At 35.4% G+C, this 10,973-nt stretch overlaps 1 protein-coding gene across 1 annotated transcript; it reads left to right on the forward strand.

Annotated features, from left to right (window-relative positions):
* Positions 1 to 524: 524 nt before the first annotated feature.
* On the forward strand, positions 525 to 10,597 carry LOC115920495 (deoxynucleoside triphosphate triphosphohydrolase SAMHD1-like; the record flags this gene model as incomplete). Its single annotated transcript, XM_030976309.1, is given in 11 exon segments — positions 525 to 529; positions 1,377 to 1,443; positions 2,035 to 2,113; positions 2,254 to 2,414; positions 3,865 to 3,980; positions 4,693 to 4,763; positions 6,236 to 6,385; positions 7,136 to 7,357; positions 8,289 to 8,380; positions 9,692 to 9,751; positions 10,406 to 10,597. Coding segments are annotated over 10 exon segments (1,178 nt in total), but the record flags the coding sequence as incomplete, so codon positions are not given.
* Between the last annotated feature and the right edge of the window lie 376 nt (positions 10,598 to 10,973).

The raw sequence follows: 10,973 nt of genomic DNA on the forward strand, positions 1-10,973 counted from the left end.
TGTATATCCCTCTTTGAAATGTGTCTGATATTGATGCACTTACAGGCTTACTGAAACATGCTTTAGGGCCTTTGAGTTTGCTTAAAATTGTAGTAAATAACCAAATTTAATTTGGATGTCTTGTCCATTGCGCTGGAATTGATGATGATGATCCACAGCACTTGTATGGCGTCATTAATTCTGTTTCAAACATTTAAAGGTGCCCGGTTGACCATGTTGACCTTGTTGTTTTACAATTGCTGTACAAAACTGTGACAGTTTGAGATTTTCTTATCCAGTTTTTGGATTTTACTCTGGTTACTAAGCCACAAAGCCACAAATATAGATGTGTAATTACTGTTTGTTTTTTTTCTCTCCAGAAAGTTGTGAGTAGCCATGTCAGATGCCATGGATTTGAGTAGGGGACAAAATAACAGTGATGATGATGGTGGCATCGTGCTTCACCAGTGGAGGAGTTGGACCCCTGAGGACGTGGGAAGGTACTTCAAAGTGAAAGGTCTCTCAGAGGAGGGTGATATCGACCTGACACGTGAGTAAAGACACAGGAAGAGTGAAATAGATTTAGAGAATATCTATCTAAGAACAGACTGGAGTCTTATCATTTTGGCTTGTGGGCAAACTAATATGTACAGTGTTGCTCATAGGTTGAGTGGGCCAGTCATTTCGGAACCCTCCAAACTGAATTTCCATTCTTTACGTTGATGTGCTCTTTGCCACGTCTTCATCTAATCCCAAGCATTGCGCAATTATGATAAGTTTGATTTTGCAATTACTGGTAAAGGGAAATCCAATCCTGATATCGATGACAAATTGCTTTGTATAATGCAGATAAGTCAGAGAAATTGATTTGTGAAAGTGTGAAATAAATTTGGTAAATAAAGTGATCATGTAAATCTCAAATTTGTAACATTGTAATGTCACTATGACATGTTAGAATTATTTGCTTCTGTGCACAAAAATGATTACACTTCATGTTTTAACTTTCATTTTCAGTCAGCTGCATTATGTCCCTCATCGTATGATAATAATAGTGTTTGTATAGCGCATAACACATAGGCATAAGAGAATGTCTCTATGCGCTTTATGGAACAGATTACAGAATATAGAAGGAGTGGAAATAGTGCACTGTATTCATGATTATGAGATCTTACAAGGTGCTAAATAGATTTGTTTTCAAATTACTACTAAACTTTTCATATGTTTCTATATCTCTCTATGCCTCTATTGAAGGTATTCCAGCAAGTCATCCTATAAAATATTAGCTGCATATGAAAATGACCTTTCCCCATAAGATTTTGTCACAGTTTGTGGGACATAAAATAAAGACTTTTTACTAGAACGCAGTATTCTCATGATTGTTTTCTTTTGAACATCAGGTGAAAACATCAGTGGAGATCACTTGCCACAGATGACTGAGGAGAGACTGGAAAAGATTGGAGTTCAGTAAGAACAAACAATTATTGCAAGTGCTTGTAGCACCCTGTATGCAATATATTTCATTCTTGAAATATGAAATGACTAAGGTTCTTCCTATTTATGTTCTGTAATGTTTTCTAAGGAAGATTTTTTTTTTCTCTGTGGAATTATAGTTTTCGATTTGAGATCAAATGAAATTCTGAAACTACTATAATGTACGAAAGTTCAAAGGACAATGATGATAATGGTAAAATAATATATGACGCACTTTCTGTACGAATGTATTTTACTTCACATTACAATGCAAAACAAACAAAAGCAGACATGACAGTGATAAAAACATTTATTCAGTCATATGAGTGAAAGAATATTAATTCCAGTCTTAAATGTTGGTATGCCTATTCTTCCTATGGCAGTTGCACTAGTTTATAATAAATATTGTCCATGGAACGGAGGGAGATTTTCCAAAGTTCAGATGCAGGCTGTGCAGCAGTAATAAAAGTACTGGTATGTTTTCTCAGAGTTTTCTTTGTCTTGTACATGTACATAGTGAATGAATATGAGAATATTGTGTGATTTTTTTTATTCTATGTTTTCACTTATTCACATTTTTTGTAGAACAATGGGGAAGAGGTTTTCTGTTGTAGAAATCATCAACGCACTTACAAGAACCTCCCATCAAAGCCTGAAAACCAAGGTAAGCACCTACAGATTTCAATTTGGAACCAAAATCAGGAATCATATTGATCAAAATCATCAATACACCACAATTTCAAATACTACTGAATATTTTATACTAAAGCCTATTTTTTTGTCTGTGCATTGTCTTTCACCCAGGTTTTCAATGACTCGGTTCACGGCCATATTGACTTTGATCCACTGCTAATCAAGATCATAGACACGCCGCAGTTTCAAAGATTACGCTTCATAAAGCAACTTGGCTGCAGCTATTTTGTCTTTCCAGGAGCTGCACACAATCGATTTGAACACTCGCTAGGGTAAGTATAAAGTGGCCTATGGACATCATGAAACATGTGTCTAGCATTTTGTTTATATATGTACCTAGTTATTTCTGAAAATGTAAGTTATTATGCTAAAGCCTCTTTCACACCAGATCTGCATTGAGTTGCGTAGTGTGGCGTACCGACTACGCCGAAATTAGGCTGCGTAGTCATAAATGTTGCTTAGGCGTAGTCCCTGCGTAGGCTGACGTACAATGGCGTATGGTTACGTACCCTGTGCATAGGCACTGCGTACTTACGGCGTATGCAATTTGCCTACCTTTGCATACGATTGCGTATAACAGGCGTAGGGTTGCGTACGTTTACGTAGACCTGGCGTACAGGTTTGCTTATGGTTGCTTACTGTGTGCACAAGCTTTTACTGCTTCGTCGGACTGGCGAAGGGTAGCATACTATTGCGTAGGCTTGGCGTACTGTAGCGCAGTGCTGCGTAGACTTGAGTAAAAAATGTGTACTTTCTGCGTCTAGTGTACCCCTTTGCGTGCCTTAGCCGCTAGCGTATAGTCACGTACTGCAGCGTAACGCTCGGCGTATTCGATACGCAACTCTATGTATGGCCCGCTGTGAAAGGGGCTTTAAATAAGAGATGCTACAACAGAATTTTTTTCTTTTTGTTTGGTTATATATAATGAATACCCATCATCATTGTTGGTTGAGTTTGAAGAACAAAGGAGTTTGCTACAGCTTAGGAGTATATCAAGTCTTTGTTTCCTGTAGTCACAGGAAGTGTGAACATTGATCTCTCTCTCTCTCTCTCTCTCTCTCTCTCTGTCTCACAAAAGAAAAACAATGTCATTGTAAATAGCTAGGTTGCCAACTACATTGCACACTGTGTATGTTGGTAGATATGTGGTTTAAGTAAGATCTGAAAGGCCTGGGATAAATGTAATAGTTGTGAGATAATTTATTTTTTACATCTGTTTACTTAAGCACAGAAAACTTAACAATCAAGTGAATGATAATATTTAATTCACTTAATATATGAATGATTCAAATCAGTATTATAAGACCTATGTTTCATAAAGCATTTTAGTCACTCTTTTGTCTGTTTTTCTTTCCTTCGAAATGCACCTTGAGTCTAATTTGATGAGGTAGATTGCTTGGCCAATGTATGCAAGACTGGTGTTTTGGGGCAAAACATTGATCTACATTTGCCACTCTCCACCCAGGTGTTCAACGGGTACTGATAAAAAGGAATAATTGAATGCTGTGAGCACTAAAATCATTAGCCTTGCTTGAGCAAAGGTAATTTTGGAGTGAATTGATCCCGATTGCATTGTGCATATATGTGCGCTTAAGGAATATCAGAATAGACAATATTGTTCATTGTGATTTTACTATTATTATGGCAGTATAATTCAAGCAATTGCTTAGAATTATTGCAAATGGACTTATTCAAGGATTTTCATTGATTTCCATTATACAGAGTGTGCTACCTTGCTAGAGAGCTTGTCCTCTCCCTTCAACGAAAGCAACCAGAGCTTGAGATCACGGACAAAGATATCCTCTGTGTGCAGATTGCTGGTCTTTGTCATGATCTAGGTAAGAAAAAGAAAGTCTCGACTATTGCTGCATGTATGGGAAGTTAAATATAGATTGCTGCAATTTTTTTTTTTTTTTTTTTTTTTAAGGGGCTTTTGCCAGAGAAAATGGTGTCCTTAAGGAGAAATGCCCATCTCTGAAATGGAAAATATATCTAATAATGATCAATCTGTTGATTGTCTGAAATAAGAATAAGATTTTACTGCATATATAGAGAGGTCTAGATTGCTGCAGTGTTATTCTTTATTTGTAAGGGATTTCCCAGGGAATGCATAATCTTTGTCAATTGTGTCATTTAGTCACATCACTGAAAGGGAAATCAGATGTGATGAAGATTAACCATTTGATTGTCTGAATAGACAGGTAACCGAGTCTTTAAAGCACTGGCATGAACATAAATTTCACATTTCTCTGTAAACAAGAAGCCTTCAATGAAGTGCTATGGTCATCCAAGCTGAAAAATAAAGTGTCTGTTTACTTCACTTGTCCCTAGATTAATGGTTTTTAACAGATCAAAGAAAGACAAAGAAGCAAATTACATTATGTGAGAGAATAGGGTGCCCCTTGATCAGGAAAGGAAATATTTTTGTAGGTAGGGATATATTACACTATTGAATCCTGTTTAAACTTTGTTTATACCTCGAAATTTGTTGCATAATATGTAAAATATCCTCTTTTTTTTGGTTCCATTCTTTGTCTTTGTTTTTATCAGGTCATGGTCCATTCTCACACATGTTTGATCTATTCTTCATTCCTAAGGTCAGACCTGACTTTAAACACAAGGTAAATGCAAGTATTTTGAGGATTGTTAAAAAAGCAATATCTCTTCCATGATTTTAATTGAGTATGTTATCATATTTTGCAGTTATATATCTTTAATATCTAATGGTTGATTCCATTTCATATGAAAACGTTGAAAAGAAGTTTAAAAGTGTATACATGATGCAGAGCTGCCAACCATTCTGGTTTTGCCGGAATTACTCCTTTTTTTCCTCCAAATTACGGTATTACGTTTTTTCTTCATAAAATACGTTTTTTAATTTTTTTTTTTTTTTTTTTTTTTTTTTTTTTTACATACCGCACGTCGTACAACTGCCTTTAAATGGTGATTTGATCACAAATTCAATAGAAAACTAATTTTAAAACAAACTTGAAGAGAAAAATATTCTCAAAAAAAATGAAATGCTGATAATACTAAAATAACCACTAAAAGTACCTGCTTGTATGGAAAAAACAGCATGATGAATGAACATTTCTGCATTGGAAGTGTGTCGAGCATGGTTGTAAATTTCGTTTTCATGAATTCCTTTTTTTGGCTTGAAATTCCTTTTTTTTTGCCATCATGATTCCTTTTTTTGGTCGCACAAGGTTGGCAGCTCTGCATGATGTTATGGCCTAGGAAATGATAGGAGAACCACGTCAAAATTGTATTTTGTCAAGTCTCTAAGGGTCTCTAACCACAGATATTTTAAGTATGACCATTTCCGTAACTTAATGATTTGACACATCAGTTGGAAATGATCCCATCTCCTGATTAAAATAATGATATGGTTTTCAGTCCAACAATTACTTTATGTGTGTACTAACATACAATTTGGAGTATGTATTTCAGTATTGGTAATGTGTAAACAAGTTTTCCTCAAATATAATTTTGTAGAAGGTTTCCTTCATTAAAATGTACACAATGCACATGGGAGAGGGATACAGATATTGAGTTACATAGAAGAATTATTTCATTAAAAGTCTGTGGAACACAATTAAAAAGACTTTGATGAAATCAACTTAGGCAGTTTAAAGTTTTTATTGTATTTCCTATAGAAACCGTATTTAGAATAATATTATATCATTATTACAATGTTTAATTTTTCAAAATTGATTCACGAGGCTGTAGAAATGGTCCTCAGGTTGATTTTTTTTCAAAAGTCTCTCTATGTTACTACATACTATTGTTTGCGGCTCTTCTGAAAGACATATTGTCTGCAGTTTATTGTGTCATGATTCGCTGACACAGAAATTGGTGGAAATCCCATTTATGTGTTTACAAGTCTCTCACTCTGTAAAGTTAGATGTCCCACCAAGAAATTACTGAAGCGTCCTGCTGGTCTCTTGGAGAGTCGATTAAAGTGAAGATCCCTCTCAGTAATTAACGGAATCTGTTACCAGATAAATACCTAAATGGTGTCAAAGTCGATCCCCACGATAACCTATATTTGCTTATGTGTCTTAACTCACTATATTGATACCTTGTTACCCAGCATGAGCACCTGTCTGTGCTGATGTTCGATCATCTGATCAAGGAGAATCATCTAGAGGCCAAGCTGAAAGAGAGCGGTTTAAAGGAACAGGATCTTCTATTCATCAGAGAACAGATTGAAGGGTTACCTAAAGACTCTAGTCAGAATCAGGTCAGTGACATTTTCAAAATTATGACAAATTCATCAATGAAATCTTGTGGACTAAAGACAGTTCACTTATTCTAAGACATACATCAATCAATACTAATGTTTTTGTAAATAACTATGTACTATTTAAAAAACAGAATAAGTTCTATTGCTTTGTTCAAATGGCTGATGTCAATGAAGGGACTTTCTAGATAATTTAATAAATGCACACTTTTTACGGGCCCACTGATGGTTATGTCGGAGGCGATGGGTGTAATTCTCATAAGTTAAGCTGGGACTAAGTCCAGACTAAACAAGAATGTTAGTTCACACTTCTTTGGAGTGCTAGGTGTCATCTTCCTCCTTCAATATTCATGACAAAGATAATCTACCAAAGACTTTATTGAAATTCAGTTCACACTCATATTATCTTTTTCTTCCCCATTTATTGCAAAATTAATTTTTTTGAGACATTTCATTGCAGCAATGTATTAATATGTACAGGGTAAATAAGTTCGCAACAGGCGCTCCGTAAAAGTGTGGACTAAGTTAAGCCTGGCTTACCACCCATTATGTTTTGGGGTTGTCCATCCGTCCGTTCTGCTTTCTCTTTGTTGCAATATCTCAAGAACCACTTGAGATATGAACTTTAAACTTAGTGATAGTATTATCACCATAGGAATACAATACGAGGAGTATTTAGGAGCCACGTGTAGCTCTTGTTTGGATTTTTTTAATGTATCCATTGAATTCTCATTTTCCTACCTCTTGTAGAATGGTAGAGAGTGGCTGTACAAAGGACGAGGTCGGGAGAAGAGCTTCCTCTATGAGATTGTGGCTAACAAAAGGAACGGCATCGATGTGGATAAATGGGATTACTTTGCCCGCGACTGTTACAACCTGGGAATAGCTAACAGTTTTGATCACAAGAGGTACATGAAATTTGCCAGAGTGATCCAGGTAGAGGGAGAGAAACAGATATGCAGCCGAGACAAGGTAATGTATGGTAAAAAATTAATGAAGGTGTTCATGTCTGAGAGAGATATGTTTTCATAATTCTTCCATTTATTTCTTAATATGATGCAAATTGATATTGACCATTTCTCATGCTTTTTCATATTGCGCTAGAAGTCGAGAATCTAGAATTGTATAACTTTATCATGGCCTATGACCTTAAAAGGTAATACAAAGTTTTGAAAAATTTTGAATATTGAGGGGATAGTGATTCTTTACAATTTTGATATATTTGGATGCCCCTGTGGAAGTATTATGAACACTAGAAAATTTAGCCTCTAAAACGCTTCCGCTTTTGAGAAAAATTGAATATAAAATTTACTGTTGCTCACAGTAAATTTTGATAAATTTCAAATAGTGATTACAGCCGTACAATGGTAGATGCGACCATGAAAATCTCAGAATATGTAGTTTTGATATATAATTTCCAAATGGGAATAGCTAATCGGTCGATTTTAGTCAAGAAACACTGTTTTATAGCTTAATTAGTATCTTGACCTTGAGAGGGAGCTGTACAACATTATTATTTACAATTTCATAACTTTAGAGTCAATTTCTACTGCGACAACAATCACTCAATATTGTAGGATCGCATATGCTTCCAATATGTTCATTTGAACCAAATTCATGACCCCATACCAAAACTTTGTATTACCTTTAAGTACATATTATTTTTAATCCACAGGGAGAAAAGAACTTCAAGATTACTTCAATTTTATCAAGTTGATAGTCTTAGATTTAAATGAAAAACATGTGCAAGTCAACCTTAATTTTGTCCCCATGAAAAATAATCAATTTGTGTTTACCAGACAGTTTCTCTAAAGACATTCTATTGATTTTGTTATAACAGTAGTTACCGGTACTGTTTTTTCTTTTTCTCTCCCCCTCTCTTCCTATTGCTTTGTATTTCTAGGAGATAGGCAATCTGTATGACATGTTCCACACAAGAAATACCCTCCATCGGAGAGCTTACCAGCACAAAGTAAACAAAATCATTGAAACAATGTAAGTATTCTTCAAAAGAAATTACAGTTATGCTTTAGAATGCTTAAGTGTAATCACATGAACATATTTCCCCATTTAAATGACTTGTTGAGTGTTCTAAGTACCATGCTGTCTCACCGTCACTGTAAAATAATCTAAAAAAAAACCAAATAGTATAGAGATATCAACTGCTTTGAGAGGCCTGGCTGTTTTATAGGCTCAAGGGAATGCGCGCGCATCCTGTCATGAACCTGAGGTGCGCCTAGGGGTCATGGCAGATGTGCTAGTTCCCGAGAGCCTATAAAACAGCCAGACCTCGAATATTAAAACAGTTGATATGTCTTTTATATGCAGAATTGAAACCAGTGCGATTAAAGGGAAAGTCCACCCCCAAAATAAGTTTGTTCCGATAGAGGCAGAATAATAAGAAAATCAGGTGAGTGAAAGTTTGAGCAAATTCTGAATGAAAATAAGAAAGTTATGAATTATTGAAGTTGTGATCAATCAAATACAAATTGGCAACTCTGTGACTTATTATACGAGCTCTCCTTCATTTGCTTTGTGCATAATATTCCATAAAATCATGTTTTCTTCGTTATTGATGACGGAATATATATTTGTTCCTTGCAGGGGGAGTATAGAAACATATTTGCAATTATTATATTTAGGGTGCATGTATGGTTGAAATTTTTCTTGAGGGAAAATGAAAATTTTAGATTTTTTTAGTACTGAGCAAATGGAAGTTGAGCTCGCATGATACGTCATAGAGTTGCCAATTTGTGTTTGATTGATCACAACTTCAAAAATCCTAACTTCCTTATTTTTAATCGGAATTTGCTCAAACTTTCACTGACTTGTTTCTCTCATTTTTCTACTCCTATTAAAACTAACTTAATTTCAGGGTGGACTTCCCCTTTAAGAAAGAAGAATTCTTACCTTATCCTTTTATGGAGTGAAAATTGGTTTAAACATCACTGAAAAGCTAAGACAATGTCTGTTAATCTTCCATGGAAAAAATGACTAAATGTTTCAATCATTTGGGAATCGCAGACAAAAAGCACTATATGGTGTCCGCACTCACACAAAGACAATTTTAACACGTAAACCAATGGGGATTGCAGCATGAGGGCTTTTAAAAAAAAGACTATTTACCGGTATAGGCGGGTATGAGGGCACTATTCAAAAGACTATTGAATGGTAGGCAGGTATGAGGGCATGACTAAAATCTTGACTGCAATTTCGACCAATCAGATGGCTAGATATCTAAAAAGAGGTACATAATATTATATAACAGCATCTTTTTACTGTCTGTCTCTTCATTTCTCCCTGCAGGATGGTAGAGGCTCTGATCAAAGCTGATCCACATCTCAGGATCTTTCCAAGAGCCAATGGGTCAGTAGCTATTACATTATGATCTATACATTTTATTCATATCTTTACATCATGATCAATTTTTCAGAATCTCAGACATTTTATGCATCTTTGAAAAGTAATGTACACGCATCTTTTAGATTCTAATTGACTTATTTTGGACAGTGATGCACAATCGATTCAAACTGCTATGAAAGGCAAGATAATTTATGTTTGATAAATATATAAATTATTAAATATTTGTTTGCACAATTTGTATACAATTTACCATTTTCCCCCTGCATATCCTTATTACAAACAATTGAGGAAATAATGTCCTTGAAATGCATTTACCAAAAATTGTTTTCTGTGAATATTTTCAAAGTGTTTCTGAAGTACTTGAAATAGATGTGTATCTACCGTTCAAACTTTTTCTTTATTACAGAAACGTTGAAAATATTGAATTGTGCCTCTTAGAATTGGACTTGTACCCTATCGCTTTATTTCTAATCTCTATACACACCTGAAAGACAGTGTGCTTGAACATCTCCTCTTCTTACAGGAGGATGGTCTCAATGAATCCAAAGATTAGCATTAGACATGATTAGGAAAGAATGAGTTGTGTCTTTTCATGAGTGGACTTGCACTTCCCTCTCTGATTTTGGTATTATTTTTTTAACTGATACCCTTAAACAGGACAAAGCTGACCATGTCTGAGTCATTGGATGACATGCATGCCTACACACACCTGACAGACAGTGTGCTAGAACATATCCTCTTCTCACAGAAGGGGAGTCTCAAGGAATCCAAAGACATCATTCAGAAGATCCTCACCAGACAGCTCTACAAGTGTGTAGGACAGTCACAACCACCAGCAGACACAAAACTAGAGGTAAGAAGTATACAGGGTAACCCAAAAAGAATGCACACCTGAGATCTACAATTCCAAGAATATCATTCACACAGTGTCGTTGGCTTGTATTACATAAGGTAGACCAAAAGAGATCTAAGTAAAATGACACCAAGACTATCAATTTGGGGTAATGGATTTTTTATTCTCCTATTTTTTTTGTGAGGCAATGTCGTTTTGCAACCATAGTCATGCTTGAAGCAGCAAGAAATTTGCGAATGACGGCTTCCCATGGTAATTGTGAAGACAGCTTCCTCTGTTGACCAGTTCATCTAACTTCTGAAGTCCCATTAATTTCATTTTATTAGAGGACAATGGATTGTATTTAGTCACGTCTTTTAAGTGACATATTAT

The sequence above is a fragment of the Strongylocentrotus purpuratus genome, unplaced genomic scaffold (assembly GCF_000002235.5).
Source record: "Strongylocentrotus purpuratus isolate Spur 01 unplaced genomic scaffold, Spur_5.0 spur5_contig_797, whole genome shotgun sequence".
Taxonomy (NCBI): Eukaryota; Metazoa; Echinodermata; class Echinoidea; order Camarodonta; family Strongylocentrotidae; genus Strongylocentrotus; species Strongylocentrotus purpuratus.